The sequence below is a fragment of the Perna viridis genome, chromosome 3 (genome assembly GCF_037379345.1).
Source record: "Perna viridis isolate PV_CMFRI_1.1 ecotype Kerala chromosome 3, ASM3737934v1, whole genome shotgun sequence".
NCBI classification, from domain to species: domain Eukaryota; kingdom Metazoa; phylum Mollusca; class Bivalvia; order Mytilida; family Mytilidae; genus Perna; species Perna viridis.
In genome coordinates, this window is record NC_142447.1 from 44,717,268 (window position 1) to 44,744,937 (window position 27,670).

Below are 27,670 nucleotides of genomic sequence, written 5' to 3' on the forward strand. Positions count from 1 at the left end.
TAAACTTGGAAAGAAGCATCAAATTGATATTTGTAGGAGAAAATGGCTCAATTACCCCCCCTTAGAGTGCCGAAGAAGGCACCATGGATGACCAGACATAAGGAGCCAGAAAAACCCAGAGAGATACCTGATGGTTTCCCTGGTGCTACAGACCTAAAGAATCTAGTCAAACAAACCTCAGAGCTACAGAAGGTAGGAATCCTTCAAACAATACTAGTCAGTCTTACAGATTTGAGTGAGACTGCTAAATTGATTCTTTCATTTTTGATGATATCTTAACTATTTTGAATGAAAACTTTATAGTATTATGTAAGAATACGTAGAGAGAAGCTTAACATACTTCAACCCCGGCAGATTATTTGTGTGCTATTAAAGCCTCACCTTAACTTCTGAAAGTTGATCAATTATGTTTGCATTTTCTGTTTACAGGAGGTCAATAATCTGTGTTCACATCCTAAAGTCATTGATCTATCCAAACGAAAACCTGGTAGGTAACATTTAGAAATACAGTGAAATCATTTTTACAGTACACAGTAAGCACCTTTATTAATAATGAGTAGTTATCATCATTGAGAAACTCAGTTCACTCAACAACTTGAAGTTTAATTCACTGAACTGTTGCTTGATAACTTCGGATAAATGTTTTCTATTCTATTTTAATTCTAATTTCATTGTCTTTTTTTAAATATTGGTATACAAGTGTATTTCTACTTTTCTTAAATTCATACCTGTAAAATAATTACCAAAGAATGAAGAGACACTATGTATTCTGTTTTCAGGTTTGGAGCCTGCATCACAGAGTGTAGACCCAGTGAAGGACCTGATTGCCAGAACTACACTATTGACCCTCATGGAGAAGAAAATGCAGGAGGTATGTATGGAAATAATATTTAGAATATAAATCTATGCAAACAATATCTATTTAATATAGAATTAAGTAAATCATATTTACAAACTAGTTCTCCTGTCACTTATTCACTTATTTATTTAAGAAATTTAGCTTTTAATGATAAAAAATTCTTATATTCACATTAACAGAGCTGTTGACCTGTATAGAATGTCAGTGTTTTCCTTTGATTTCCATATGATAAAAAACACTTTACACCTTTAAAATCAAAATTATAATAAAGTAAATCTATATATATTAAAGTAAGTCTAGAGTGCAAACAATAGCACATGATGTAACTGAATAGGACACCAGGGGTCACGCTGGGCTTCACCAATGTCGCAAATTGCTTTATTTGATCTGGCGACAAAAATAACCAGTTGGCGATTTTCTTGGTACCTAAGTTTCGTATATTAAAATTGACAGGAAGTTTATCAGCAAGGGATATTTTCTCTAATTATCAAATTATGTTGACACCTGGTGAGAGTTAACTGACCATGACCAATTTACGACTGAAGGCAATTAACGGTAATTAGACCAGACGACCGTGACTGACAATATCCTCATGGGAGGTGTCAATCAAATGTAAATATATTATTGAGCCAATCAAAACTCTCATCATCTGGTCAAAGGTAAACGCAATTATGGCCATGTTTAACCATGTGATACATTCAGAAACAGACTTACCTAATAACAGAATAAATTAAATCCATTTAACAATCATTATCCCATCAGAAAATGTCGAAACAGTTAGAAATGAAAGAATTGATGAAAGAAAATGGATGACATTTGTTTACACTTTTGACATGTGACTTTTTGGCGGGAAAATCAGTAAACAAATAGAATGGGGATTCCCAAAATCTACGGTAATTCAGGAAATAATATTCAGATAACCAAGATAATTAAACAGGGACACAATTAATGGTCCATGGTACAAAATGTAGATTGCTAGAAATTTTTTCACTTGAAAAAAAAAGAATCAAGTTTGTTCAATCAAAAAAAAATCAAATTATATTGTAAGATAAATTACACCATAAAGAACAAAGGTGAACATGCTTTAAAATCAGGGACTATGTGAGAATAGTAATATAAAGTCCTTGTTAGAAATAAAATACCTGTTTCTGGAGTAGTACTTTATTATTTTATGCATATGATAGTGACAGACTAGAGCTAAAAACCTGCTTCATACATGCATCAATAGTGAATCTTGTGTCCATGTATATCATGAATGGAGAGGTTATTTTTATGAATTGACAAAGATAATTCATCAGTGGACTTAATACTGTCTTATTTTTAAAAAAAAAGTATAATTTTTTTTGGGCCCCCCCTGGCCCTCACTTCTGAAAATTGGTGACATAAAATAGCAGCTGGCGATTTTTCTGGCGACAGAATTTTTAAAGCCAGAGCAGCCCTCTGATTGTATCGAGTAAGACAATAGAGGATCTGTAACAGTATACAAATACAGCCACACCAAGTATATAATACATATAAGTCTGATGGGGTGAAGCAACTCTACCATCTTACTTGCTAGTACATCACTATGTAGATACATAGCTTGCAAGGCAAGGATCAACATAATATATTAATACAAGGATGCATACATATATATAATCAAGTCTAAACTACTACTCTAGAATCAATGCAAATTTGATCACTCCCTCAGCAGGTTTTGAACCCCTTCTCTTCTCTGACATCTATGGCAACACCACCTGCACTAAGTCCAACGCTCTAGACCACTTGGTTAACTTGGATATAAAATATAGCTTTCGTTATATACATATATATATCTAGAAAAAAAAATATTCTTAATCTAGAAAAAAACTTAAGTTGTTTCCAAAATTGGCCAATCAGTGTTAATCAAAGAGGTTCAATTAAAAGCGACAAAGTGGTGATTCACCATTTTAGTCAGTTGTGGGATATGGTGGAATATAATTTAAAACAGACAAATTTAGTATCAAAACTTAAGATATGACATAGAAAACTTATTATCATTACCTTTCAAATAGAAGTAATGGAAACCCTCCATCTTCCTTAAATTTAATCAATTTAAATTTTACTGATACATTACAATAAATACTCATACATTGTTTATCTGTTTTAGCTTCAGGCAAATATAACCACAGTACAAGCTGCCAATAGACCAGGAGGACAAGTTCGAGCTGATTTTTCCACATTTCCAACACCAGAGTTTGCCAAGGTAATCAAAGATGAATTTACCTGTTTTTATGCAAATTGAGAAATAGATATTTAACTTTCTTACAGCTCTGTCAGAAAAAAAAATCACTTACCAAAATTCTAAAATATTGAAAGAAATAGATTTAATCATATTTAGCTTGTAACATGTATAAGAACTAATTTCATTGTAAAAAATGAACAAAACTAACATGTTGTAATAAACTAATCATTAAAAAATTGAAAAAGATTTCTAAATCTGTACAAGTACCATCATATTTCATACACCTTTCTCTTTTGCAGATGTTGCATGAGAAGAGCGGAGACAGTGTGCTAGTTGCTAAAATATCTATACCTGTGAAAGGTTCTTGTGGAGAACGTATACCGTTACATGTGTCTGCAGATCAACTTCAGAAAATACATTGTTTATTTACATAATAGTGCTAATCTACAATATTTATATCGATATTATTTATTATTGACTGCTTCATGTGAAAGGTGTACTGCCAATGTAGTTGCAATATTTGTCTTAGATTTACACTTCAAATTAGTAATATTCTAATGTGGGACTGTGCTTCTTTGGATGTTTAGAATATAAATTATTGGATAAAGAGCGAATCATTTATAATTGAAGATTTGAAGTCTTGTATAGAAGATTATTTCATTGATTTCATTGCTTTATTTTCCATCTTAAAACAATTCATAAAATTGAAAGTAGTTTTCCTAAAATTACGTCTTAAGGCTGTTCATATTCTGTTAGTCAAAGTGCATGAAAGTTGACATGCTTGTTTAAGGGAAACTTTTATTTCGTGATACATTAAGGTAAAGTTTGATATTGCAAGCATTATTTCATGGAACTGTTTTTTTACAGATTTTTTGTGGAATGGTAGAGATTACTGTTCTCAACATCTGTATGTTTTTAAAAATGTTAAGTGCTTTACTTCCTTATTTGTTAAATGCAAAGCATTTTGCATGTATTTAAGAGAGAAACTAAAAAAAAAGTTTATTTCAATAAAAGTTGGCTTGATTTCTTGACAAAAATTTGAAGGAAAATTCTGATATTGACTGTTTTTAATGTGCTGTCTAACTTTATTTAAAACCGATTAGTACTCAAATCAATTTTCTTTACTTAATTTTATGTGCAAGTGGCTGTTACAGACTTTTATATAGGAAATTATAATTACTTTGCCAATTATTCTTTTCATGTATTATGTTTCCAATGATTATTTCAGTCATTCTCTCTTAATACTACAAGTCTTTGGCTTCAATCCAGGATATTTTTGAAGTTACCTTCATACTAATATTAATTGATATACTTTACAATGTATGCTTGGTCTATCGGTGTTATGTATTGGTGATCATGAATAAAATAAGATACAAGTATAAAAGTTTCTCTTTATGGAACAAGTTAAGGAAGCCGAGTCTTACTGATAACTGTTTTTGGTATCACATGTTGTATCACATGCCTTTTTGACTAAACTAATTCAAAATGGCCAACTTTCTCCTTACTATGTTAATAAGTTAAAGCTATTTTTATGTCGTTTAAATACATCACAAATTGAAGCACTACAGTGATAGATGTTATAAACACAAAATTTAAAACAATGCAAACTGCCCTATGACAAAGTGAGACTAAATGATTATTAAAACAAGGAAATGACACTTTAATAGTAACATTTAAACCAAAACAAAAACAAATGAAACATAAAACAAAAGAACTAAAAATATATACCTCAGTTAGTCTGTGGGCATCCATAATGAAAAAAATTGGATTTTCCCTTATATAGTTGCAAAAATTTGACTCTACAAGTTATAGCTCAAGAACAACGTCTCAAATTTGTATCATTCGATAGATAATATAATTTTCAAAAATTTTTAAAAATAAAACCCTTACCCCTTGAAAACTGGTCTCAGCATCAAACAGAATTCTTATTCAAATCATACCAACACTGTTTAACTCACATTTTAGGCATTAATAAGGAAAATGATGTAACAAAAATATCTGATCAATTAAGGCACCTAAATTTTCCTCTTTGGGTTATAATTACTATAGAATCAGATAAAGGTGAAATTTCAGAATTTCTCCTATATCACCCGTTTTTGTCACATTTGTTTTCAAAATTCTATAGTGTAAACAAGCTTTTGTGATACAATTCATTTATATAGTATCTCAGCTTTCAAATGAGTCTAAGTAATAAATACTTAAACTTTTCAAAGTCAAGTTAGGTGAAAAATTGCCACCCCTACCCATGAAAAAAATACCTCAACATGGACCAAAATGATTTTTTAGCTTATAAACGGGTGCTGTTGTTATAATTATTGGTGTACCCAACATTCAGGCACATATTTTTCACTTTCTATGTGACAATAATGAGTTTTTTTCATTAAAATGGAAATTTTCAGATTTTATATTTTCTTCCATTTACCATACTTTAAAAAAGCTTTTTATGTTCAAACACAATAAAAAAAAATAGTAGCTTTTGTTGTAGTGTAAAACTACTGACTGGTAGTTTTCATGCACTTTTTCTGTAGTAGAACACTACCAAAGACTAAGTGTTAATATCAGTGGGCAACTTTCATTTGCACTTTTAATTTTGAGTACCGTTTCTATTAGGCCTACTAAAGGATTTCCAATTCTAGCGGGAATTTTTTCTCTAGTAGGACATAACCATATTTCAAGTTTTAATATTTACTTTCATTTGCACTTATATATCCTAATACAGTTTCTGTGGGACAGAAGGATTAACAATAACAAAAAATAGTTGACATGAAGAAATGCATGAATCACTCTATTATAAGTTTCTACCTGTTTAAATCTAACTTAAGATATCTTTTCTCATCTTTGAGAATGAAACTCCATTTCAATTAATTAAATGGTGATGACAGCCATAGACTTCTTTTAATAGCGGTGATGCTCCACATACCATGTCTTATAAGCTTATTTGACACTATCTTTACTAAGAAAATCAGTGTACAAAATCACGTGCATGACAAACGAATCAACTTTTTTTTCCACAAGGGCAGGTACAAGAATATGACTAGATGCCCCCTTTATGCCCTAATATTTTAGTTGATTATATAGACAATCACTGGATCTGCTACTTCTCTTTAGCCTGGAGATTCTGACCATTGCCCCTAAGGAAGGGAAAATTGGAAAGTCAAAATCATCATGTTTGTGACAGGTATCGATTTTAAACCTTGTTTTATTGCAAATAATCTTTGAAATTATGACTTTCAGAAATATTTACCAAACTTAAAATTTGTTAAATTGCTTTGACCAGGTTTATTTGAGAGTATTTTTTGTTGATTTGTTGTAAACGAAGACCATTTAAGTACTTTAATGAAACAAGTGGCTCAAATAGATGCTTATGGCAAAGAAGAAATGCTATATCTGTCCTTTTGAATACAAGTTCCTGGAACAGCGTATCATCAGCTTCCTTGGGACTGCCCATCCCCTCGGAATTAATGTCAAACCCGCATAATTTAGTCACCATAACCCGGTTTTCAACTGCTTTTCGTTTTAGAAATTTTCATCTTGAACTTTACGCATATTTCATAATGATCAAGATCAATTTTGAAGGGCATCTTGTCTCCGTGGTAGGGATTGGCAGTTTTCTCCTCACTACTTTTTGCCCCTGACGAAGGCTTTAAGGCCGAAATTTGGGCTCATCTTTTTCGGTATTTGTACGTTTTCAGGGGCGGATTCAGGCGAGGGCATGGCGAGCGTGCGCCGTCAGGGGCGGATCCAGGAATTTAGATTAGGCGGCGCACAGTTAAAATTTCGCCGAGGGGAGCGAGGCGAAAAAAACTGAGGTTAAATATTTGAAATATTCTTCTAGAGTGGGTGCAATGTAGATTTCTTTTGTGGTAAAATTAGTGTGAAAATTCTAGTGCCCAAATGTACCCCTTACAATCAATGCTTTGCAAGTTTTAGGGGGCACGTCCGCCAAGCCCCGCCTGAATCCGCCCTGGCCCCCTAAAATATATAAAGCATGGGTTGTCAGGGGTAGATTTAGGCGGTTTTTGTTGAAACTTTAATTACTCGCTAATTTTACCACAAACGATATCTAAATTGCACCCACTCTAGAAGAATACATAAAAAATTTAACCTAAAAAAAATCCGCTAGGCGAAATTTTAAATGCCATCCCCCTAATCTTAATCCTGGATCCGCCCCTGGTTTTATTCATATTTATTATGTATTTAGTTCCCTTTTACCTTTTTTAAACGTGGCTATTGTTCACTAAATCATTATTCTTATTTACGTTTAATTTGAGCCACTTCACAACATATTTTATAATTGATGCTCCCGTCTTTAAAGATAAAGATACGTTTATTTCCTTTTTCGTCTACCCCAGACTTGACTTTTTATGAGCAACTCGGCGGGTGTTTCTAGAAAAGCATAGGACGCTTACCTTACCGATGCACCTGGTCCATGCTCCCAGTTTTTACTGGAGTCCGAATTGCTTATTTGCTTTTGTTACTTTTTATGTATGATTTTAGTTACTTTATGTTCTTTGTTGTGTATGTCTGTGTTCCATGTCTGGTTTTGTCCCTGGATTACATTCTTTTGAATACCGCTATAACCTTGGTTCCGTTGATTACTCTTGTACAAATCAGGCCTACAGCCCACGGTACAAATATCAATACACAATAAAATATCATGCCAACTACAGTTGTCATTAAAAATTATCATCATCAATAATTTTGAAAACATTAATAACAATAGTTAGATCAAAAGTTCACATTAATGAACAAGAACACATTTACAAGTACGCCTTTCATTTCATTATACAAATAATTAAAATGACAATACCTCATCTCTCACGTGTTTTGTCTTTTTGATATAAATAGCAGTATTTTTCAAGATAACATAGTCTTCAGTTTAAAAAAAAATATAAAAAAAATAATCAATTTGTCCACACATAGATTACTGTGAAACCATATAGGTAACAAATTTCTTTTAATGTCTGACAATATTGGACAAACAAGCATAAAATAGTATTCATCTTCCACTACATTAAAATTACACAACTGACATAATCTGTCTTCATGTAATATATTTTCATGTCTACCTTTTTTCAATAGGAAGCTTATGATTGGAACACAGAATATAATAAATTTCAAATCTAAGATTACGGAGCAGTTTTTGGATATTTTCATTTATTCATATCGAGTCCTTAATCTTGGTATAAAAAGAACATTTGGTGAGTTAGAAATATATTCCCACCAGTTCTGTCCATGTATGTCTCTTAGTCTTTGTTTAAACATACAGATAAAGAATGACTCATCTCCAACGCCTGACACAAATGTGTAGTACTAAATATCAATATGCGAGTCTAAAGGGAATGCCCTTTTATGCTCGAAAAATAGAAAAATGGGAACTTAAAATAATTATTGAATGTTTTTTTTTTTTAACAAGTGATAATTAAATTAACTTCCCATTTTATTATCTACAAACGAAAACCGATAGACTCTGGTGTTTTGGACAGGCTGATTTTATATATGCTAGCGTGATCCTAAAATCCTAAAACAACAGGCATTTTGTGTAACATTTTTTGTATTAATTGTTATGTCTGTATCTGTAAACTTAAGGTACTGGTCATTATTTATCTCCAGGGGTGGGCCGGCAAATTGAAAAATGATCCCGGAAAAAAATAATTGACACCCCCCCTTTTCTCAAGTACCAAAAAAGTCAATCCCTGCATTTAAAAAAAAATTAAATTTCAATGTACGTATTGATTTATTCAAAACAGAATAGGAAACATATAGTACAATCACAAGTTATTTAAGGAATGTTTCCAATATTTGAACATGTTATACAATATAACCTGGTTTGGGCAATTGGTTAATAGTTGGATTGGTTAATAGGCAGCGAAGCGGTCTATGTTTTAGCGTAAACTGCGGAAAACCAGGTTATATTGTATAACCTGTTCAAATATTGGAAGGATTTCTTATAATTTAATTTGTTATCATAAAATAAATACAGATTTAATCTTCGCATAATTTTAATAATCAAAACAATTAAGAAACGGCGCAGGAAAATATCACACCGATAAAACAAGCTCCGCCCACATTAGTACATATGTTTGACATAAAAGGTAAAAGGGGCGTGACCTCAAAGTTGACCAAGTTATCCTAAATGGATAATGTTCCTTCGAGTGGTTAGACCAATCAAAAAGCTCGTTTTATACTAAGTTAAATTATACATGTTTGGTATATTATTATTAATGTTTATTCATTTTTTTACAATTGTCTGTAAAGGATTTGTAAACTTTTGTGTTACCATTTTGTGAGCTTTTCATATTTATTATTTTTCACACAAAAACACTATTTATTCATTTAAAAAGAAATAACATTTTTTGTGTGTGTTTTGCTATGTGCACATACACTTCGTGCAATTGAAAAAGAACAGATATGGTATAATGCAACAAATGCAAACCACCATTACAACCAGCGGTAAAATTAATAATTCAGCGGTCACAGCAAGACCTTCAGCATGAGGATAATCTCATCTAGTAGTGGGCTCTGAAAGGCCCCAGTAGTGAGCTCTGAAAGGCCCCAAGTAAAAATTTAAGCAATGTCATTTTCTATGCATAGATAAAAATGAACCAGACAATTAGAGACAATGACTGAACCAAACATAAAAAGCTTTACTACACAGGACATTATGTATAAAATTCTAGATATTGCATAAGTACATGTGTAAATGATTTTTCTTAAAAATAATCATGACCCCCCCCCCCTTCATCAATTGGTCAAAAAAATACATACCTCCCTTCAAGCACTGCTATATTTTCTCTGACCCCCTACTTTTTTGCCGACCCGGAGATAAATAATGACCGGTCCCTAGCACAAATATATATTAAGCGTGTTTATATCTTTAGTTTATGATACTATTGACTATATATACAATTCTAAAATTTGCAAAGCATGGGATGTCAGGGGTAGATTTAGGCGGTTTTAGGCTGAAACTTTAATTTCTCGTTAATTTTACCACAAAAATATCTACATTGCACCCACTCTAGAAGAATATTTGAAAAAATTAACTTCAAAAAAAATTTCTATGAAATTTTAACTGTGCGCTCCCCTCCCCCAATCTAAAATCCTGGATCCACCCCTGTCGTTCGTGCTTTACTGCAAAGTCACTATAATTAAAGCCCTCAAAATCCTAGCTAAAACCCTGTCCAAACAAGCTTTAACCATATGAACCCTTGGTCAGTCTTTTGACGTGGTTCGGCACTAACAGTGGTCCGATAGTCCTGTGAAATTTCAATGGTTGGACTATCTTATTTAATTCTATAGAATTATATTAGTTCTGAGGACAGGACCACAAAAAAATAAAGGACTATCTAATTTATCTATCAAAAATAGCTCTGTGGGCTTCATATGGAGAATAATTAGTGTCAAAGGAAACCCTGTAAACACCTGAACAGGGACTATATAAAAATTCATTAAAAGTTTTGTCCTTTATTATTTGATAGAAATAAATGTCCGTGTTTTTTAAATCTAATACACAGACTTTCGTGGGCCGTTGTTGTTATCAATCTAGCAATTGCTTGGGTTTTTGTTTGTACCAACCTTATCAACTTCCTTTTCCGGTTATTGGCCAGAACGTGAAGGTTCGGCAAATTTATAAACACTTAGACAATCTGATAAATTCCTTGCTTCATATGTGCCATCTGCATTAAGTCACAATGGCTTTGTCATATAAAAACATCTAACGAACTGTCTGGTTTCTTGTTAAGACAGTGTCCATTGTCGTGGACCGATTAATTCGTCTTATCATACCTCGGTCTAACATAGAACAACGATCAGTCCTATACTGGATATGGTACAAATGTAAATTAGCTGCGCCAGATTAAGATGTGCTGACATATTATAATGACAATATTAAAATTACAATTTACTGGAAGTCTCGAATTATCAATACGTAACAGAAATTTTTTTAGTATATGATTAAAAAAATAAATTGCCGAAAACACTTCATTAGATAAGTGTATTCTTATTCGTAGTCGTTTTACATGCATGCTATAGTCTGTCATTCAAGTTCCATTGGATATTAAATGGTGAAACCATTGCAAACGGAAGTGTATTTGCTATTATGAGTTCTTTATCACCGTCAATTTCAAATTCATCATGTTGCGTTAATACTGAAGTATTTCTGGCATAGCCATAGGTGTTTATTGGTCACGAGTAGTTCTTGCCAGCAAGTAATTACCGCCAAACAATGATTTGTCCTCTGTAGAACAGTCCCAGGGCCTAATCTAGAGGGAGAAATGGACAAAAACTTCTTGTTTGTGCTCACTTTCCCCATTTGTCTTTGATAGGGAGAAGATTTTGATATAGATTACATAGACAAAAATGTCAGTATTTTGATTTTTAAAACAGAATTTACAACAACTTCTTGTCATCGATATCTAGATCAGGCCCTGAGTCCAAGCCCAAAATTTAAGAAAAATGTCCGATAGCTGATACTTTGCTTTCTGAAATGAGCTAAAACATCAATTTTCATGAAAAAATACAATTTTGGTGAGAAGATGAGGAGGAATGGTTTCTGCCTTGAAACAACTAGATATACTCTTTGACCAGTACTTAATCTCCATCGCTGGTTGAATATTGACTGCAAATCGTGCATTACAGATTGTGGTTCTCATTGTACCTAAGACAAACTCGGATAATATTTCGGGTTTTTGTGAATATGTATGAACCTTAATAACTGTTCTGCTTTAGTTTTCCTACTTGTGTGTAGAATCTTGAGTGTTTTGACTAGTTTCATTTTTTTTCAGCAGAAGGCCAAAATGAAGTTCAATAAAATGGTGTCCTCCTCTAGGAGGAAAAATAGGAAGCGCCATTTCAATGCCCCATCTCATGTTAGAAGGAAGATTATGAGCTCTCCTTTGTCAAAAGATTTGAGACAGAAGTACAATGTTAGGAGCATGCCTATCAGGAAAGATGATGAAGTACAGGTATGGTGAGATCATACCTATTTTGATCTTTAGCTGGTATAAATTTTAGTCCATAAAAAGGGTAATCAAAAACATTGACTAACTAGTCATTTCTTGGTCCTTTATTTGATAATCAGTTGATAAATAGAACTCTTTCTCTTGATGAATTCCCCTTGGTGGTAAAACGGGGTCAATTTTAGATAACAAAAGATTCCAGCAAAAATAAAATCTCAAGTTCGTATACACTTTGTAGTTCATTTGAAATCATGAACTTATAAAAAAAAAAACAAATGTTAAAAAGTTTAGAACAATCAGGGCCTAACCTAGAAGACAAAATGAGCAAACGCTTCTCCTTGTTTATGCTCACTTCTCCCATTTGTATTTGACATGGAGAAGTATTTTTAAAGTCAGTTTTGTTCTTTTTCTAAGAGAAAATAACTTAAAACTTCTCTTTGTCACCAATGTCAAGATTAGGCGCTCAAACAATTTCTGAAAAATATCATATATCTGAAAAATTAAGGGTCTTAAAATATTGCATTTTATTTGGGTCTGTTACTTATGAAATAATGAAATGCAATATCTTATCTTTGCAAAATTATTCAAAACTACACTAATATTCCAACTTTTTAACAAGAATTCATAGTCAGAAAATAAAAATACAGTTTAAGGGGATGGGTGGTGATAAATTCTGTTAATGGTGTCCTTATCTTCTCGGAAATTGAAAATCAATTTATTCATTTATTACTATGTAAACTCCACCTTTGGCCTTCAAGAGGGGTGCTCTTTTCATTTCAGCGTAAAATAAATGTACGTCCCCACAACAAATGTCATCATGCAACACTTCAAAAATAATACTTTTGTGATGTGAAAAGTGCAGTCAAGGGCCCTAAATTAATGTCCATGTGAAGTAGGATAATTTTACCTTCCCTAAATATAAATATCTATATGACAGTGTTTCTTTTTTTTTTTTCTTTTTTTTTCATTAAGATAAGTATAGTTCTGAACATTTTGGCCCCGTGCTGGTCCAGGTGTCAAAAGAATAGGCCTGCAGCAGGGGGCTAGGGCGCTCAGCCCACAGAGCAATTGGGATGTGTGCCCCAGGTGGTGGAATGGGGTACCCCTGGCGTGTTCCATGCTGGAGTTGTCAGGCTATAATATGGAAAACCTGACCGCAAACCATAGTGGTGCACTGTTTTGGGAAAGACGCCATGTTCCTCGCACGTTAAAGAACCCTACTGTGGTATTCTCCCGGAGTAGGAACCACAGGGCTCCGCCACAAGAGGCTAAATTGCCCGATCCTACCCACCTCTCCCTATTTCCAGTGGCAATCCAAATTTGTCGGCCCCACTGCCCTTGTATCCCATCCCTTTTTCATTTCATCATTATTTCATGTTCATTTTATCATCAATTTCATGTTCATCATCTGAATATAGCTGAAATATTGCTGCTCGGATGTTGAACCCCAACAAACAAACAAACTGAACATTTTGAATCTCATCTTTTACTAGGTAGTACGTGGTCACTACAAAGGACAACAAGTAGGAAAAGTTGTCCAGGTTTACAGAAAGAAATTTGTGATATACATTGAAAGAATACAAAGAGAGAAAGCTAATGGAGCTTCAGTTCACGTAGGAATCGACCCATCCAAGGTAAGTTCATATTCATACTATTTTGGCCATATACAACAATGTAATTATTTTTTCTTGTAAAAATGGTATCCGTTAGATTCTACTGCATGTTGCACCAGAATTAAGCCAATATGACTACATTCTGCAGTTACACATGCTATATTAACATTTGTTAACCCTCCTGACTAAATTTTGTTAATATCTAGTGAGGTTCCATGACACAAATACATTTGTAATGCAGAAGATCTGTTCATCAGTGGTAATATTTTTTTATGTGACTGCTAAGAATTGCAGCTGGCATCCACACCTATAAACAGTTGATTTCAAGGCAATAACTTAAGTATAAGTGTATGGGTCTCTTTGAAATTTTACCACAATAGGGTTCAACACTAGCTATGGTTCAGTAGTCTTGTACCTACCTTATTTTAGGAAGGACAACCTTGAAATGTAAATTGGTAGTCCTTTGGGCACCCTATATTAATTCTTAAAATTTTATTAGTCCAAGGGAAAAGATAGCAAGACAGTTTAGTGGACCACTTATTTTATCTGTCAAATTGTCCTGTGGGCTTCCAAGTGAGAAAAGTTTGTATCATACCCTGCACAAGGTGTCATAGTCATACTGTGTAATGAAGAAATTTTGGGGGTTTTGACTCACTGTTTAATGATCAAAACTTTATTCTGTATTCAACATTTAATTGCATTCTATATTCAAGTTGTGCCATGTGAAGGATTTTATTCCATCTTTTTCTAGTTTTCTATTTAGGTTAAACAAGTTGTGTTGCAGAAGGGCTTAGTGGAAATTTGATAAGTTGTTATTGTAAACAGAAGTTGCAGTTGGAGTTTTAACTGGTTACCATTTGATAGGAAACGTAGCGTCCCTTGTTAAATTTTATTGATAACCAGTTCTATTAATACAGAAATAGTTCATAACCAATGTCAGTTTCTTATTTAAAATTGCTTATTAATTTCAGCATCCAGTATTTCATAAAATGTGAAATTTTATTTCTGGGCTTAAAGAGATATTTTATCCAAGGCACATTTTTTGGTTTTCCATGATGCATATACATGTAAATAGGGAGGCTATATAGTGAGCGAGTGAATGTGCGTGTGACAACAAATCACACAATTCAGTGAAAAAAATAAAAATTATCAAGGAACAGGGCTTTTATTCCTGTTCTGCATCTTGATGTTGCATGAGGGTCTTCAACAATGAACAAATAGTTAATACCCTCAAACAAGTATTTTTACATACCAAAATTTTGTCTTAAAAAGTCTGGGTTACCAACTTTTTTCCTGGGCTAATTGATTTTATAGTTGAGTAGCCCAGGTGGCTACTGGCCTCTAAAAGTTGATCTTGACTCCTGCTAGTAATATGTCATTGATTGGTAGACAATGAAACTTGTAATTTTTTATAAATCTTCAATAATTATGGAGGGTGAAATGGTATTCAGAAAAAAAAAGAAGACAACAAATATGTTATAACTGAATTTTCTCAATTGTTTTATAAGTTCTCTTAAATATGTCCACACAAAACTTCATGGCTTTAATTTTCCCACCAATCATCTCCCCTTTATTAGCTCACCTGGCCAAAGGCCAAGTGAGCTTATGCCATCACATGGCGTCCATCGTCAGTGTCGTCATCGTCATGGACAAATTTTAAAAAATCTTCTCCTCTGAAACTACTGGACTGACAGGTTTAAACTTGGCATGATTGTTCCTTAGGGTGTGCTGCACAAAATGACCGTTGGGATTTTTGATCCATGAAAAAACATGGCTACTGTTACTAAAAATAGAACGGGTTAGATTGCAGTTTTTTGCAAATAACTCAAAAACGGTTGCCTTTAGCAAATTTCTGGCTGGGTAAAATTGTTCAGCATCATGAGATGGACCTATGCCAAAATTTTCAAAATGATTGGTCAACTGATGTAGGAGTTATGGCCCCTGAAAGTTTTTTGCATTTTTCGCATCTGCAACTTTGAAAATCTTCTCGAAATCCATTGCACAGGATTCAATGAAAGTTGGCATTTATGTTCCCATAGGGTATCCCACACTAAATGACTGTTGGGATTGTTGATTCATAAAAAAACATTGCTGCTGTTACTAAAAATAGAACATAGCGGTCAGATGGCAGTATTTTTGCAAATAACTCAAAAACCGTTGCCTTTAGCAAATTTCTGGCTTGGGTATTATTGTTCAGCATCATGAGAAGGACCTACGCCGAAATCTGCAAAACCATTCATTGACTGATGTAGGAGTTACGATCCCTGAAACAGTTTTTTTTTGTTTTTGTTTTTTTTTTTTTTTCACGTGTACAACTTTGAAAATCTTCTTCTCTAAAACCATTGAATGAAAATTAGCATAATAGTTCTTTAGTGTATTGTGCTCAAAATGACTGTTGTGATTTTTAATCCCTGAATAGATATGGCAGCCTATACTAAAAATGGAACTTAAAGGTCGTAAGACAAGTTTTTGAAAAAAAAAATTCAAAAAATTGTTGCCTTTACCAAAATTCTGATTCAGGTCATGAAAATGCTATGAAAAGCATTTCCTGCATTTGACAATTTAGTTGATTTTAACTTAAACTGTCTTATTCCTCAAGTTTTTCAAATAAGCAAATGGTTGAGTGATTCAGACTCTCTTGAGCCTGTAGTTTATGTACTTTTTGTTGAGAATAAAACAAACCCAAGAGGTTTAAACTCCTAATCATTTACAAGAACTGCTCCATTCTTTTCAGTTAGAGAGATATTTTGATATTATCGTCTATAGCCAGTGTTAACTTGTTTCCCAAACTACCAAATCCCTGAAATATGATTTTATTGAAGTGGTGAAATTTATGCAGCTATTTTCTTTTGATCTTCTCACTGACTTAGCTTTGTCAAAGTTGTTGAATGTACAAAACTAGCACTGGCATTGTTCATAACTTTAGTTTAAAAGTCAATGTTATAATTTTGCACTTGAAAATTTTTTTGTAGTCGGTGGCAATAAAAAAAAATCAATTGGAAAACTGAAATTCCTATTTTCTTTTTTTTTCTCATAGCTGGAAAAATCAGATCAACAGATCTGTTAACTAACAAATTAAAAAAAAATGTGGTCTTAGAAGCATGTTGCACCAGAATAAATCCATAATGACTTATTTCTGCAGTTACACATGCAACATCAATATGATTTGCTAACCCTCCTGACTAAATCCATCCTGTATTTAGTTAGGTTCCTTGACACAAATACAGTTTTACAATAATTATGCAATTACTAGTAAATATGTTTGTTTCCTGATACTCAGTCAACCTTGAAATATTCAGAATAACTGGTATTCGCTTCAGAAATGGATTAGTTTCATCAACTAAATGGTTGCTCCGAGTATCAGTGGAGAGTTAGCCACTGAATCACACCTAGATTTTTATCTTTCAATAATCCAATGTTACCATCTACATGTATCTGTTGTCTGTAATGGTGTCCTTAGCAACCATTTTGGTCAATGGAATATGAATGATCTTCAGTGCATTGGTACTACTGCACACTGTTTTTCTAATTTTAACCCCCTTTGAAAAAATTACTTATCTACCTACCTGTAATTATTTACTTAGGTGACAAAAATACTGGTATTGTAATGATATATTAAAGATACAGTGATTCTCAGTATGTCTTCCGATGATAAAATGTGGTTTGTGAAGGTCAGGACTACAATTGACTATTTCCTTTGGTTCCATTCTTCATTTGTACTGTAATATACAAATAGTTATATTGATATCTTGTTATTCTGAAGGTATTAAAGATCAGATGAATTGTGTAAGATTAAATTGAAAATTATGATTGATATTTTGTTTGTGATTACAGGTAGTAATTGTAAAATTAAAGATTGATAAAGACAGAAAAAGGATTTTGGAGCGCAAGGCTAGATCAAGACAAGTAGCTGACAAAGGCAAATACACAGAGGAATCTGCTGCCATGGAAACATAAACTATTAAACATGATGGGAAAATTTTTGTGTTTGAATTGTTGTTCAGATGTCATGTTTTGCAAACTTAGGTTCACTCAAACCACCAACCCCCACCCCCAAGAAAAGTTTTTAATTTGACTAATGAGGTAAAAGGCTCATTTCCATTCCTGAAACAGTTTTAAGGCAGACTATCTGGTGACATTTATGACCATATATATATATAAATGGATCACCATATCTTGTAAAGTTTTCAAAGTGGAAAGAGTATACATTTATAATATGCCATGATCGTTCTAATCATCTCTTGATTGTGATGACTGTCAGAAGCTGAGCTATATATTCTGACAACATACGGTAATTGATAAAAAGGGGAAAGGTTCCAGGTTTTTAGTTTAATTACAAGTTTTAAAAAATCTGGCACTACCCTGCCTCACGGAGAACACCTCATATTTAAATGGTTTCTGTTGTGATTTGAGTTAAGAAAAGGGTTTGAATGAAAGTCGCATATATTGGAACTTGGATAAAATATTTCCCATGGAATGATTTTGCTACACACGAAAAAAGGAGTGGTTGGTCGGTGGAGTATACATTGTCTTGAGTTCTATATTCTATAGACGTATGAGCACATCTGGAATGGCCATTACCTTGCATAAATAAGAACAGTAATCAAAAAAATATGCTGGCTTATTTTACTGCTTTTACGAGCTGTAGTTCTCCATAAGACATCCATTAATTGCTAAATGAAAATAATGTCAGAACGTTACAGCCCAATGTGGTAATCCTGGATTGATCCCCCAAAAAGACAAAAATCACTTGCAAATAAAAGAATGCAAATCAAAGATGACTTAGACTACAGTAGGAATTTGGCGCCTAAATGGACCATGTGCATTGGTAGTGTAAGCATCCCCTGCTTTATTTAGGAAGCAACCATATGATTTTTATTGGGGGAGCTGGCTAGGATTAAATTTGAAAAAAATGGCATGATGCATTTGTGGAAAAAAAATCCGGATATGTTATTGTGAACACCTGAATGCTTTAATTGTCATATTTGTAATGATGATGAAAAAATACAAATTCAGGAGTCTTAACACACACAAAAAAAAAATACCCAGGACGAAAAATTTGATCCTAGCCTCCCATAAAAATCATATGGTTGCTCCTTTAGTAACACCCGCCGCCGAGTTGCTCATTAAGATTCGAGACAGATCATAGTATGGACAAATCAAATGGCTTTGTGTTCACGCCAATTTACTTTTAAGTAAATTAGATGGGCATGAAAACTGTCGCCAAGAACAGGAGGCTCGGATGTAGATGGAGGAGGGATATCAATATTTTTTTCTTGAAACGACTTGATGAAAAAAAAAATAGAAACACGTCATTGTCGACTCTCCACAAGGACTTGCTCCCACTATCAATTATGCATCCCGACTAGTAATACATGTATACAGACGAAAATGTTCGTGCAGCGGTATCGTCGTATGGAGCAGATCGTCAACTTGATCCCGAAAACTAACTTCAACACTAGGTGAAACCAAGCAGTCCTAGCGCCTTCTTGATTCAATTTTCTTAATTTCGAGTATACATATGAGTAAATCATAGTCTTGTAACCACCCCTCTTTTTTTTCAAAACATCTTGATCTGTCCCGGGTATATCAATTTGTTAACTTGTTCCTGAAATATGTAGCCAAGTACGTCTATCGGGTTATATTTAGTAGAAATGATTTCTGCATTTTTGTTTTGTTACGGCATCGGAGCTTGCAGCCCACCAGTATACTGCATATTTGATAGTGGAGCAAGCCCCTGTGATTATTTATAGAGCAGCAATTGTTTCTGATAATATAGCAGTTATGTCTTTGGAGTAGGCGTAAAAGGCCTAGGTAAACATACCAAAAATGTGTGCGGTTTTGAGTGGTAATATATGAAACTGACTGTTGAAGCACCTCTCAAATGCGTGTTTAAATCTAAAGTCCTTTTTATCCCTACAAACGTAATAGGTTAATGATCAGAATTGATTTTAAAATACAAAAGACAACACCTATACACAGTGGACAATAATAAAGATTTAACATAAACATCACCATTCAAAGCCTATTTGATTTTTATTTTCTTAAATACTTAAACGGGTTATTGTATATTGGACATGGGAACCAAAAAAAATCACATTCTGCATGATTTGGAAAATTTGAAATGAAAGAATGTAAGTTCTTTTTTTCTTCCCTCATAAACTGTTTCTATCCTATCGTTCACTCTCCTCCCTACCAAGAACAAAATCTTTCTGTATTTAAAGTACACTGCCTACCAAGAACGAAACAAAGGAGAAAGCGAGATAAAGGTCGGCATTTGCCAAAATACTACTGAAAATTAATCATGAAGTGTCGAAAGAATTGTTAATTTTGAGACTTTAATTCGTAACAAATTTTGAAATTATAAAGACTTGTGGTAATTATTGAATTAAAAGGATGATGAGGATGCTCATGTTATTTACTGTTCGACTGAATCTCTGGATAGGGTATGTGTTGTGTTAAATTCTTGGTGTTACTAGCTAAATCGTTAAGGGATCAACTTTTTCGATAATGGCGGGACTAGTGTGAAAATATTCCGTCCTGGGGTTTTTAAAGTAATTTTTGACCGACTTTATATTTTTATTATCTTAGATTTCTCTTTTATAAGAGTTAATATATATGTCAATCATATATGTTAATTGTAATCAGTCTAGTTGCGCAATATCCCTAAATTTATACCTCAAATTTTTATTTTAAATTTCATCACATTAAGTCACGAGATTTCTAATCAAGGCACTCGGCATTCCTAGCTTCAAAAGCATTCAGTCATTTTTTTTATTCAGTTGGCCCAATTAAATCATCTTCACCTACGGGAGTCATGAATTCGTAAAAATAAGAAAAAAAACACCGCCCCAGTTTCATCAAACTTTCAGTTTTAAAGAAAATTACCACAACGACCACATTTAAACCATTAACATATAATTAAGAAAACACAACAAAGAAAATCTAACTAAATGTTGTTTGTGTATTACCTTCAAAATTGAGTGTAGTACTGTAAGGAATTTATTATTTTACCGGCAAAAGGAGTGGGGTGGAGCTCATCATTTCTCGGAGGGGGGGGGTCATTTTTGTACGACCAAACAAACAAAAAATGCGGTCGTATTTATGGTATGGTGTCGTCGTCCGTAGCCACTTGGTTTTCGTTTTGTGCAATAACTTAAGTTGTGATTGACCAATTATGAAATTTTGATTTAACTTTACTTAACACTAAAGGAAGGCTCCTGTTTAATTTGGACTTTGTGGTCTCTACCGTTTTAGAATAAGGGGCCAAAAGGGTACATGTAGAATGTTTTCTTTTCTTCCGATTTTGATTATTTCTTTTTTATTCTGTTTCTGATTTAATTCTGGTAAACTAGTGTATCAGCAGATTAGAAGCGTTTTGGACCGTTTTCGAGTTAAAAGGGGCCATTATCCCGAAAATCGACTTTTTTTGGGGTCCTATTTCGACACTTTTTTATTGATTCCTGCCTGCATTTTTCAATCAGATTTCATATATCTCATACTGTTTTCAACTTATACTGGGTCAAAGGGACCGCCCCATCAAATCTACTTCTATTTTTGGTCTGATTTTGAAAAAAATTATTCAATTTTCAAATTTTGTGCAACATAGTGTCCAAACAAGTTGTTGCGTTCATAATTAGTAAGTCCCTATGCTTAAGTGTGTCAAAAACTATTTCTGTGTCCACACTTGCCCCAGCAGTTCAGGGTTTGACCACTGTGGACGTATCATACTGACGTAGCGTACGTTTTGGTGTCATTTTTGGTAACGTCGAAAGCGGCAAAATTTGACGTCTTTTTTGTATTGCAACGTACATCGTTCTATAATCGTTACATCCTGATATGGTAAACAGTTTGGCATCAACCATTTAAAAATGATTTGAGGGACATTTTATCCTAAGAGAATAGGAAATCATATTGTGAAAGCGTATAAAGTAAATCTTTTTTATTTGATTTTATATCTCTAATGTAGATGTATGTTGATATTTCCGAATACATGAACTCGTTTCGGAACTTTATAAGGTCCGTTGCATAACATTTCGAGCAAACAAAACCTTGGCAAATCTCCCTCTTTGAGAAAATTTGAGAGCGAAATCTCCCGTTTTTATTATACGACGAGAAAAAAAAAACGTGCGGTTGTATAATGTTATGGCGCAGTCGTCGTCGTGGTGTGGGGACACTTCGTTTCCGTGCGATAACTTTAGTTGTGGTTGACGAATTGTTTTGATTTTACAAACAAATAAGATTTTTTATTTAATTTGGACTTTGTTGCCCCTGTCGCTTTTGAAAAAGGGGCCAAAAAGGGTAAAAATACGTATTTTATTAAAACCCATGAAGATTGGTTGTTTTCTTCGATTTTAAATACTCTATTTTTAATGTGTTCTTTATTTAATTCGGTTAAACAAATGTACAGCAGATTTTATGTGTTTTGGACCGTTTTTAAGTTATAGGGGTCAAAGTTGAACAACGCCTAAAAACATTTTCATAACTTCTTTTTTATGTCCGATTTCGAATTTTTTTTTATTTCATTGGATTCTTCATTGGATTCATCATTAGTAATCCTGCCTGCATTTTTCAATCAGATTTCGAATATCTCTTACGGTTTTCGAGTTATATGGGATCAAAAAGGCCACGCCAGAATAAATCATTGTTTTGTTTTGTTTTTGGTCCGATTTGAATAAAAAATCAAAAAAATATTTTTGCAATATTTGTACAGCTTATATCTTATAGCTAAAATAATTGTCAAGAGGTAATTAGACGATCATGAAATACGTTGATTTTACAATATTTCATTAGCAAATGTGCAAGCGCGTGTCTACACATTTCAAAATACTTTGAAAGGCTTTTTTCTTCCTGTTTTCTTTTCAAAATTTCTTTCATGATTATTTTATCAGATTCGCTAAAATCGTATTTTTTTTATTCATTACGTCCACAGTCGTAATAATTTAATCTAGTATTCTAACTTTTCAATACTTTTTATTGTTTTCAAAATTGACGTTAAAAGAGTTTTTACGTCGCAAAACAGAACGTTACTTTGGAAACGTCAAAAATGCGCTTTGTGACATTTTGGTTAGACACAGATAAATTGATGCGCTTAGATACATGTTCAACCAAGTACCATTATTTTTAGGATATACTATCTGCAGCATATATACATGTAAAATTCAAAATTTCATAGTTATTAGTTCGCTAAAAGCTAACGAAAAAAGCTTTTGGTTAAGACTGGGTAGCACGCAACGTGTAGAAAACGTCGGGAAAAAGACAACGTGACATCACAACATACGTGCTTATTTATCTACTATTAGACAACAAAACTCATTATTTTTTAGAATAAACATGATATTCTGAATATTTATACAGTCCTTTAAGCGTGAATATACTTCGGTAAAAATACTATTCGTTGTTATATTTTACAACCGTAAGCAAAAAAGTAGCCAATGGCCAACGTTGAAAAAATTAAGATTTGTGACATAATTGAAATACGGACAAAAAGGCTTTTAACAAAGAGACGGATTGAACATTTATATATAATTTCATCGGGTTATGTAATAAAATGTAGTTAATGAAAGTCCCGATTAAAAAAAACTGTTCGCATAACCTTAAAAAAAAAGTCTAACATTTTGTCTTCAAATCGGTTTCTTTCCATTTTTACAATGTCCATATCAAAGGGGAGGTATTTGTGATATTGTAATAGGCTTTGATCTTATCATTACGTCATGAAAAATATGACATCGTCAGCGGCACAAACTGCTCTTTCCAAAAACTTTGTTTTATCGAAATACGCCAAGAAACAACTTAGATGTATTGGTGAAATGGGAAGCAAGCATTTCTTAATGTTACCCGTCCACATGGACGTTCTTGTGATCGAATAATGCTTTCCCTCCACAATTAACGGCATCTTTCAAAGATTTATGTTTGTAATCCTAAAACAACAGCCATTTTTGAACATTTTAAAATCTGTATTGCCTTTGATACCTCCACATTCTAATAGAAATATTTCGGTTTTCGTAACCAGCCCCGGTTCAATCGAATGTGACACCAACAACGTACGCCACATCACTGCACTCGGCGAAGCTTTTTATATTGTGTAGCTATTAGAGGGGACATTTTTCATGTAGAAAAAGAAAATAGAAGGGGTTCTGTGGAAAATTAAAAGGGGGCATTTGTTACACCTTTTAGTATCTTTACCCCTAAGGAAATATATTTGTGTATTTTTTGGAATTGGTCAGCGTGTCTACTGTTTTCTTGGGTGTACCATCTCACTACAGTCAAAATTAAAGAAAAATGCCGTAGTTCCCTCCATGTTCAAATATTTGTGTTGTTAGCAAGCAAAGGAAAAAGGAGAAAGTTGTTGTTAAAGTGATATGATTTGTGCCTTCTGTGTATGATCTCTCTTTTTTCTAGGGACTATGACATTGAGGTATGCCATTATTTTTTCCAACATATTGATATTATCATGTTACTGAATGAATGGGAATGGTCCATATGTTTATAGAGGAGAGCAGGGGCCTGGAAACGTTTAATTTTACTATATGTTGCATATAAATAAATGCTAGTTAAACAATGAGAAAACTTAAAATCAAACAAAAAAGTAGAAACTTCTTTACGTATACTCTTTCAAGTATTTAAACAGCAAGTACTCGATGCATGCCAATGTGTTTAGAAAAGCTGTATCAGTATGCAAATATATATCAAAACTTATAAAGCACAACTGAGAAATTGTGAAAAAAAATCTGACAGTTGGCTTATCAATGTAATTGATTATATTTTATTTTCTAGATTTTTCTGTCTCCGTATTGTTTGTTTTTATCACTCTTTGTTTGACCAGTATCTGTGATGCTTCGTTGAAGAAGGGTGTGGCAGTTTCTGACGGAGACAGACTCCATAGACGCTGTGGTGATGAACGTGTTTTTACCAATGTTCACTGGTGGTGAGTAGATAACAGATAATTATGAACTTGTATCCAAATTATTTTGTTGAAATGCATTAAACACACTTAGAAAACATTAGTTGAGCGCTGTCACAGAACGATGACAATTTGGAATTATTTTTAAATGGTGGGAAAATTGTACGGTGCTCAAACTACCCTGGATTTGCACTTAGAATTGGAGAGGCGTTGGCTCAAGTCTAAACCCCCAAAATCAAAACCGGTATGACCAATGTGGTATAGAGTACATGTTTAATCATCTACATTCGTATGCTTTTACTGGTCAGGAGTTATAAAGTTAACTTCTATAAAATGCTACTTTTTTGGTCCCCCTTTAATGCCAGGCTTCCTTTTGTGGTTTCGAATATTTATTATAAAATTTTGTAAAGATTTGTATTCGAAAAACAAATGCCAATGGACGACGACGACACGGACGACAACGCCGTATCATTGTACGACCGCAAATGTTTTGGGGTCGTATAATAAATCTGGATGAACAGAATGTACTTGGTTGTTTCTTCAAATTTAAAATTATATTTCACAATTTAGATATTCATATAATTGCTCTTTTTTGTACTCGTTTATGCATCACTGCAACAAAAGGACCTTCTTACATGGTTCTATAATAAATTGTTGAACATCTCATCGCCATGTAAAACATTGCCGTATGACTTTCTAATACGCATATAAGTACACTATAATTAATTGCAATCTGTCTGTCTGAGGGGCATAAATTCGGGATGAAGATTAAAAAAACAACGCTAATTGTTTTGTCTATAAGGAAGTTTGATGGTGCAGACGTATGAGTCTGTTATGGTAGTATATTAGCTACGAATATACAATGATTACTTAACTGAATGGTACTCTCTTCAAATATATACGGTTATTTTTTTTAGGTATGATTGGCACGAAGCTCCATGGGAACACACTAAACACAAATGTTCGCATGACTTGAAGCCTGGTTACGTTCCGATGATTTGGGGTTGGAGACATGGAGTAGATACACCAATACATATACCTCGACAGGCTAAATATGTTCTTGGCTTCAACGAACCAAACTTTGACAGTCAGTCTAAAATGTCCCCGAGAACAGCCGTGCGACATTGGAAAGTCATTCAGCAAAAAGCACGTGGGAAGATTCTTGTAAGCCCTGCGGTCGGTCAATGTGCAACATGCAATTATAAACCGATTGATTGGTTAGATGAATTCTTCAAACTTTGTCGCAATTGTAGAATCCATCATATTGCTACACATTCATATCATTGCAACTCAAATGACACTATGTCGTATCTTGAACAACTGTGGAATCGGTATCAGAAGCCGATATGGCTGACCGAGTTTGCCTGCCCACAAGACAACTCTGCTGAACATCAGCTACAGTACATGAAAGAAATTCTCCCTCGCTTGGAAGCCGCCCATTATATTTTCCGGTATTCTTGGTTTGTCAGCAGGAATACTGAAAACAAATTCACGACCATTGCAGTGAGCCTTCTCCACCAGAACTCACGAAATATGACCACTTTAGGAAGATTTTACAATGACTTTGAACCCTAATTTCATACTGTAATAAAAATACATTTGTGTTGGATTGACGTCATTGTTTGGGCACTCTCGGAGTTTAGCACCCACTACCAAGTGTGTGATTTGACTACTGGTCGAAAGGACGAGCCCGGGAATTCATGAAAAGGTGTGCGCATTCTAAGCCAATCATTTGCTCATTTTTATCAAAATATTTCACAAATTTCACAAAATTTTTTCAACAAAAGGTGTAATCCCCGTTTTCCCCGCACCCAATGCGAACGGATTGTCCCTGAAATTAAAAAAAAAAGAAAAGAAAAAAGAAAACATAAGTAACTCCTTAATCAGGTCTTATGTCGATACAACCATTATAATTTGGGTAGTACTGAAAAATGCCAATTTGTAAGGAGACTATATAAGCCTACGATGTATAAATAACTTGTTGGCACAAGATATCACTGTGATAGTGGAATCGATCAATGTACATCATCAATGCTTAAAACCATTAATTTGACATTGTAGTCAAAGGTCATCGACCATGGTATGCGACGCAATGTCTTCAGCTGATCTACCATCATGCCAATCAAAAGCCTACACCAAAAAAAATTACAGCCCGGTCACAATTTGTTTGGGCGTCTCTCACTTTTCGCTGCGGAACCCTAATGAAAGTAAGGTTGATGATATCCAGTATCATAATATATTTACTCTGCAACATCTTCACCGATGCCAAATCATCCCCCTGTATTTGTTAATTTAACCCTACTCGCATTGATTTCCAGCGTGAATCATTTGTTTAGGTAATTGCTGTCAACAATTATATAGTTTAAAAATACTCAAAGAGAAGTCAACTCCGTAAATAACTAATAACAATCCATGATTTCCAAAAGTGACAGTCACACACGTAAGAAACAAAATATTAGATTTTTAATGTTCTTAATCATATCATTTTTGTTAAGTTAAGATGCCTAAGCTCTTTGTTCTAACAGCAGTATAATTCAGGGTTCTGATTTTTAGAAACTAGGTTTGCAAAGTAGATATAATGTTTTAATACATGTACATATACATTGGAACCAGGATTTGAACGACACATGAAAACGAACATAACCCAAGGACAACACAAGGAACTAGACACACAGATGAGACAACGTGCATGAAATAACAAAAACACGTACATAGAAACAAAACTAACTGAGCAACAAGTGACGACAAGTTGCTTACTTGTAAAATATGTCACGTCTGGGGTAGACTAGGAGAATAGGGTAACTGTGACACGGCTATTCCTACAACGTAAGAGGTTGGAATTCCGTTCCTCCATACCCAAACCTCTTACTTCCGAGCGGCATATTGCATAACGCTCGTTCCGCCGTTCATTGAAATCGGCAGAATTATAGTAAACTATTTTCCATTTTAAACGTTTTATACAGTTTCTTTACTATTACACGGGAGATGGTGACTAAAGAAAAACAATGACCTACCTGATGAGAAAATCCAGCAATCCTGGAAATCATTTGTAAAAACAGTTAAAAGGAACTTCATATTTGGTTTTTAGCCTTCGAGTGTATAATTCCGGTTGATAAAATTACGGCTCTCTAAATT

The 27,670-nt window shown here is 33.7% G+C and overlaps 3 protein-coding genes across 9 annotated transcripts in view; all 3 read left to right on the plus strand.

Moving 5' to 3' along the window:
- The window catches only part of LOC148622427 (dynactin subunit 1-like), a 35,033-nt gene extending 30,587 nt beyond the window's left edge, over positions 1 to 4,446 (plus strand). For all 6 annotated transcript variants that reach the window (XM_088572322.1, XM_088572324.1, XM_088572323.1 and 3 more), the window contains 5 exons: positions 37 to 192; positions 430 to 487; positions 780 to 871; positions 2,988 to 3,083; positions 3,362 to 4,446. In XM_088572322.1, the coding sequence (XP_088428448.1) occupies positions 37 to 192; positions 430 to 487; positions 780 to 871; positions 2,988 to 3,083; positions 3,362 to 3,496 (537 nt within the window). In that variant the 3' untranslated portion in view covers positions 3,497 to 4,446. The remainder of the gene's footprint in view (positions 1 to 36; positions 193 to 429; positions 488 to 779; positions 872 to 2,987; positions 3,084 to 3,361) is intronic.
- Positions 4,447 to 10,625: 6,179 nt separating this feature from the next.
- Positions 10,626 to 17,611, plus strand: LOC148622428 (ribosomal protein uL24-like). 2 transcript variants are annotated; one of them, XM_088572329.1, is made up of 4 exons: positions 10,626 to 10,678; positions 11,846 to 12,025; positions 13,513 to 13,653; positions 17,467 to 17,611. In XM_088572329.1, exons 2-4 carry the CDS (start codon positions 11,858 to 11,860, stop codon positions 17,587 to 17,589), a joined length of 432 nt encoding a protein of 143 aa, XP_088428455.1. In that variant the 5' UTR covers positions 10,626 to 10,678; positions 11,846 to 11,857; the 3' UTR covers positions 17,590 to 17,611. The 2 variants fall into 2 exon arrangements, with proteins under 2 accessions (XP_088428455.1, XP_088428456.1); XM_088572330.1 differs by having other exon boundaries at positions 11,849 to 12,025.
- Positions 17,612 to 18,396: 785 nt separating this feature from the next.
- Positions 18,397 to 26,110, plus strand: LOC148622429 (uncharacterized). The gene is made up of 3 exons (XM_088573855.1): positions 18,397 to 18,424; positions 24,409 to 24,559; positions 25,453 to 26,110. The coding sequence occupies exons 1-3, from the start codon at positions 18,397 to 18,399 to the stop codon at positions 26,108 to 26,110; spliced, it is 837 nt and encodes a 278-aa protein (XP_088429981.1).
- The last annotated feature ends 1,560 nt before the right edge of the window (positions 26,111 to 27,670 follow it).